The sequence below is a fragment of the Camellia sinensis genome, chromosome 9 (assembly GCF_055761805.1).
Source record: "Camellia sinensis isolate YWXY chromosome 9, ASM5576180v1, whole genome shotgun sequence".
Lineage (NCBI taxonomy): Eukaryota > Viridiplantae > Streptophyta > Magnoliopsida > Ericales > Theaceae > Camellia > Camellia sinensis.
The window spans coordinates 159,192,192-159,198,191 of NC_138969.1; the positions used below are offsets into that span (position 1 = coordinate 159,192,192).

Below are 6,000 nucleotides of genomic sequence, written 5' to 3' on the forward strand. Positions count from 1 at the left end.
AAGTACTAGTTTTCTGTAGAGCAGACAACTCATCTTCCATAGCGTGAACCCAATGAGGGTCCTGACATGCCTCTTTGTAAGACTGAGGTTCTGAAAAGGAGTGAATAGCAGACAAAAAAGTACGATAGGAAGCAGAAAAACATGTATAGACCAACCTAACCTGTTTGGAGGATGACGCGTTCGAGTAGGATATCGGTGTGCAACAAGATCAGAGTCGGCAGCAGCAGGAGGATCAGCAGTAGGGGTAGAGACAACCGGTGGAGGAGGAGCCTTGCGACGAGAATAAACTAACAACGGAGGAGGAGAACAAACTGAAGGAGGAGAAGCAACCAGAGGTGAAGCAGGAGGAGAAGATGAAACAAGCTCAGGAGGAACTGTGGAGATGTACTCATCAGACAGTACCTCAAAAGGAAATGGATCAATGTGAACCAAATCTTCTTTGGAAACTGGAGCAATGACAAGAGGAAGCTGAAAGTAAGGCAGACGTTCAAGAAAAGAAACATGACGGGAGACATAAAGACGACGGGAAACAGGGTCGTAACACCGATAGCCTTTCTGAGTAGGACTATAACCCAAAAAGACACAGAGGACAGACCGAGCACTAAGTTTGGTCCTATCTTTGCGGGAAAAAAGGACAAAATAGGCAAACCCAAACACACGAAGGAGGGAGTAGTTAGGAAGTTGGGAGAACAAAGCCTCATAAGGAGACCGACCAGAAAGAATGGGAGTAGGCATGCGATTGAGAAGAAAAGCAGCAGTAAGAACTGCCTCCTCCCAGAATAGAGCCGGAACTAAGGCAGAGAAAAGAAGAGACCTAGCTGTCTCAAGGAGATGACGGTGTTTAGGATTCGCGAAGACTAATCGCAACCTTAGGTTTTCAAACACGGCTCTGATACCATGTAAGATTTATGAATAGCTTTCTGTATCTCATATATTCAATGTGTATCAATTACAATCAGACCTTAGAATATATATAGCCCTAACTCCTAAACCAAAAAGGAAATACAAATACAATACTATCATGACTCTAATACAATCATGCCTCTAATAGGACTCTAAGTTTAATTTGTAAGACTCACAATATATTTCACAATATATTCTCACAGCCTCGATAGCCCAATCCATTCTATCCAAGATGGCATCCCAATATGCTATAACAAACGGCATCGCGAGTGCGTGTCTGAACCTCCCACTAGGAAGTAGCGCAGTGTCAGCACTCATGCCCCTTGATGACATTGTCGATGGGGTTCCCAAACCCACATGGAGACCAAAGACAACACTCACTAGTATGTTAGTGGCCGGCCCTATGGTTGCCTAAAGGTTGCTCATTTGTAACCCATCACAGGTTAGGAGACAAGTTGAAGCACACCATGCCCCCTTATAATAGCATCTTAAGCCCTTTTCTGACTGGTACAAGGAAACATCTCACATGTTTGAGGAATCATAATGAAATAATTCAATAATTCTCAATATTATCCAAATATTAGAATTTACAGAAATGCCACCAAGGCATGCTTGACACCCACTAGTGTGCAAGCATGGGCCGGCATGCGAGCAAAGGCACTGGGCGTGCATTGGACTACTTGGGGCCAACACGCCATACTAGGGTGCCACGCCACCCGCAAGAGTTGCAAGCAGAAGAAATGTCAGCTTGTGACACTAGGCCAGCTTAGGCTCAAACCCCTTGGTAAGGCCCTCCTTGGTAAGGACTTGGAAGCTCGTCTCCAAACTTGGCTTGATTTTTTTTAAAAAATCAAGAGCCCAACAAAAGTCTAGTTCAAGGGCTCAAGCTAGCTTAGCTCACATCTCCCTCCTAGCCAACCGCAAATTATCTTAGCCATCATATAATTTGCAATGCAATTCGTACAATTTGATACGAATTGCAACTAGGAATCAAAAATCCCTTAAATCGTGTAATTCAAAAATGGAATCGAATGAATCGGGTTGACTCATCGATACATAAAATTATAGACGATTCAGTTCGTGTATTTTTTTCCCTCCCAGCGCTTTAAAATAACATCGCTTGTTGGAGTCTTGAATCCCCAAAAAAAAAATCGATACATAACATACTAGTTGAATGATGAAATTAGGGCTAAACGAAGAGCTAAATCGAAGACGAAAGTAGAGCAAACTAGTTGACCAAGAAATCAAGCAACAATGGTAATGCTCTATTCTACCCAAAATATGAAGTAATGTAAAGCATATTTGATGAAAGTTGTCTTCTTCCCATTGTCATTTCTCATGGGTTTCATATTCTTCTCTATCTACTTGTTACTGTGGATTACTTTTGTTTGCCAACTCTTTGTGTCTTTTTAGGTTTTTGTGTGGGTCTCGTTGTTTGGTGAGAAGAACATTAAATTATGCTGAAAAGGAATACACATTTACCTTCTTTAATAATATATATATATATATATATCTTGTTGTAGCACTTGCACGCTTGCACTTTAATACATATTATATTATATATATTATACATGCCAATTGAATATATATAATATAGAAAATTACACATGCTATCAAAAAAATATTATAATATACATATATATATAATATAATATAATATTATAAATGTATATATAAAATGAAGCAATTCGATTCGATTCACAATTCTTTGTTTTTTTTCGGAAAATCAATCCAAGATTTGACAACCATAATCTTTAGCTCATATCTCCCTTCTAGCTCACCCGCTATATCCATGAGATGGACCTAGGCCAATATTTGAAAAATTAATCGAGCCTTGAATTTGGGGATAGTCCAACTACTTTGGCCTAGGCTTACTAGGAACTAGATTCGGCCCAGGTCAAGAGGCCCTTAAACAGTTGTACCCCATCGGGCCCTAAATGTAACCAGCCACATACTTGTTGTTTCAAATATTGCTTCCCACCCCTCGCTCTAACAATCTCTAGACAAGAGCATTCTTAACTAATAGTATTCATCAGTCTCATTCTTAACTAACCAAAGCATATCATACCATAAAGGCAACCAACAATACATCTCATAGGCACTCACCAATCACGCAATATGCTCATTTATCCACATCACTCTCTCCACCTTCATGAATGACCACTCCAAGATAACCAAATCAATCTCTGTTGGTATTAATCAACCACCTTTTGTGGTGATAAATCTCAACCACCATAATTAGTTATTCACTAATCCAATACATAATTGGACCTTTTAACCCAATGAATTTTACTATTAGAATGGCTAATTTTAAAAGCCAGATCTATATAGTTCTCCTTAAACTATAACGAAATAAGATCACAACATTATGATGGAAATGGAAAGGCATTGGATGAAGATAAATTGAAGTTTTGGGAATTAATGATTTACTTTAGCATTATTTATATTTATTGGGTTTTATATTATTATGATTTAATTATTGTAAATATATATATATATATATATTATATTTGGTTACTTTAATTAGGGTTTCTTAGGATCTCTATCTTTAATGTATTGTGATTTATTAGCAGTGATTTTGGGTATTGATTATTGAAATTTTGATTTGGGATTGGTTCCCCAATTTCTTCCTCTTTCTCTTTTTATCTCTTTCTACATCTTCATTCTCTTCTTCACTTATCTCTCTTCACCTTCTCCCAACGAGTGCTAATTCACATTACTTTGTCATGTTCCTGATTATAAAATAGAAATTGATATGTAACTTAGAAACCCATAAATAGCAACAAAGAAATGTGTTTTATCTACTTCCTTCTTTGTTTAACACTAATCAACTTCTGATGTAAATGTGTAAGACTTTTATGGAGATTAAAGCAAAATTAAGTTTCCTACACGGGAACTAGTAAGGTTGAATCATGTGGGCATCACCTAAAACAAAAAGTCAATGTTAAGCCACAAAAGCAAGCTACATTAGCAATAAATAAATTTTGAGAAAAAGCAGAGTAGCTTATTTTTGCTACTACACGGAATTTCATAGCAATTATTCTAAGGTGCGGCATGGATAATTTGGCCTAAGAAGCCAATGATGAAGTCTGCTAGAATGACAAAGTGGAAATATTCAATAAGCAAATCTCTAAATACGTACCACTGCACAAGCATGAAGTACAGTGAATTAAATGGTATAAGAAGCAATAACATTTGTATTTAGAAACTAAGGCCCCGTTTGTTTTGGGAGATAGAATGGAGGGTATTGATAATGAGGGGATTAATAGTGAGGGGATTGTTAGTGAGGGGATTGATAGTGAGGGGATTAATAGTGAGGGGATTGATAGTGAGGGAATTAATAATGAGAAATTGTTAAATTATTTTATATAAAATAATAAAACAAATAAAAAAATATAAAAAATTAAACATTATATTTAAAAAAAAATTCCCAATATATAAAAAATAAAAAAATTTCTAATCCCCTCACTATTTTCTAATACCATCTCTACCTCCTCCTTACCAATCCCCCTTCCAAGGGTATTAGCAATACCAAGGGACTAATAGTCCCAAGACTTTCTCTGCAAACAACCAGGGGCTTTAGTAATACCTTGGTATTACTAGTCCCAAAACCCTCCCTATAGCCCAAAACAAACGGAGCCTTAAAGAAGTTAATATAAGCTACACTACTTTCTAACTACATTCTTAGCTGCCTAACACTATCATTATCATTATCATTATAAACACAAATGCATAATCTCAACTTGATACAGAGCATAAAAATGTAAAATCATATTCAATTTGCACAAACCAGGAAAACGTCCACAGCCTCCAATTCTACCCACAGCATAAACACCATCTGCGACTTCTCGATTGTCTTCGGTCTACCCGTCAGGCATTTTGCAACAATCGCATCACATACTTCTTTAGCATATCTTTATACACAAGACACAACAAATCAGAACTACAAATTCAAACAAAAAAATCAAATACAAATGCCTATCCCACATCATGCAAAACAAACTACTCCATATCTATTAAAAAACAATCAAAAAATTCATCACCTTCCTACATCAGCATCGGCAGCTTTCAAGTAGGCAATTAGGGCATCGAGAGCCTTCTCCTGAACCGGAGCATTAGAATCCGCAACAGTCTTCCTAAAAAACGGCCCTAACAATCAAACCAAAAGCAATTCAACAAAAATGTGAGATCTAAATATACAATCCATCGTTTGAGACGTGACATTGCGAGAAAAAAAAAAAAAAAAAACAAGGATCGACGAAACGATAATCAGAAAGCAACGAAAGAAGATCGAACGAGAGGAAATGAAAACCTAACTGACCGAATTCACGGAGACGATGATCCTTGGGATTGGTGATGGAATCGCAAACGGAGGAGAGGTCGATGTTGGCGTCGTTCCTGACCTTCCAGTTCTTGTGCATCAGTCGATCCTCCCATGGAAGTTTCTTCGCTTCCTTCAACAATTTCTCATCCTCCGACATTGCAACAATCTATATATATATCAAACGATCTCTGAATAAAAACAATATTAGAGAGAGAAGAAGAGCGGAGAGGGAGAGTAGTATGGTTTTCTCTGAGGAGTACGAGAGAGCGAGAGAAAGAGCGTGCGATGATTTTTGAGAGAGATTTTGGGATGATGTAATGTACGTTTGAAGTGGTTTGCATTTCGAAATCAGTTTTTTGAATTTTTTAAACGAGTCGTTTGAATTTCTCGGCACCATCTATCAACACAATAAGGCCAAGATTGTCGTCCTCTAAAAAAAATTTATAAAGTCAAAAAGTCATTATCTTATTTAAGTCGCATCATCTTATTTAAGTCACATTACTTCTCTAGCATATCACTTCAAATTCAACCCAAATTCAACCCATATTTCATAAAAAGTCAAAAAATACACTTATTTAGTCTTCCCAAACTTAGCCTAAATACTTTTTTTGCACATCCTTCATGCTACCCACACTAAAAAAATTAATTCCTAATTTAGTTTACTCACTACACATATAGTTCATTCCAGATTTACCCTCTCTCACACACACACACACACACCCCCCGGACTCCAAACCCAGTTCCACACGCCCATTGAAGCTGAGCTCCATCTT

General features: G+C 37.3%; 1 protein-coding gene across 7 annotated transcripts in view; it reads right to left on the bottom strand.

Annotated features, from left to right (window-relative positions):
* The window catches only part of LOC114322539 (protein MOR1), a 71,391-nt gene extending 65,751 nt beyond the window's left edge, over nucleotides 1-5,640 (bottom strand). For 6 of the 7 annotated variants that reach the window (XM_082887869.1, XM_028269883.2, XM_082887868.1 and 3 more), the window contains exons 1-3: nucleotides 5,225-5,640; nucleotides 4,947-5,052; nucleotides 4,694-4,817 (exon numbers count right to left, since the gene is read on the bottom strand). In XM_082887869.1, coding sequence (XP_082743995.1) covers nucleotides 4,694-4,817; nucleotides 4,947-5,052; nucleotides 5,225-5,384 — 390 coding nt within the window. In that variant the 5' untranslated portion in view covers nucleotides 5,385-5,640. The remainder of the gene's footprint in view (nucleotides 1-4,693; nucleotides 4,818-4,946; nucleotides 5,053-5,224) is intronic. The other variant, XM_028269885.2, reaches the window with a different exon arrangement.
* Nucleotides 5,641-6,000: the final 360 nt, after the last annotated feature.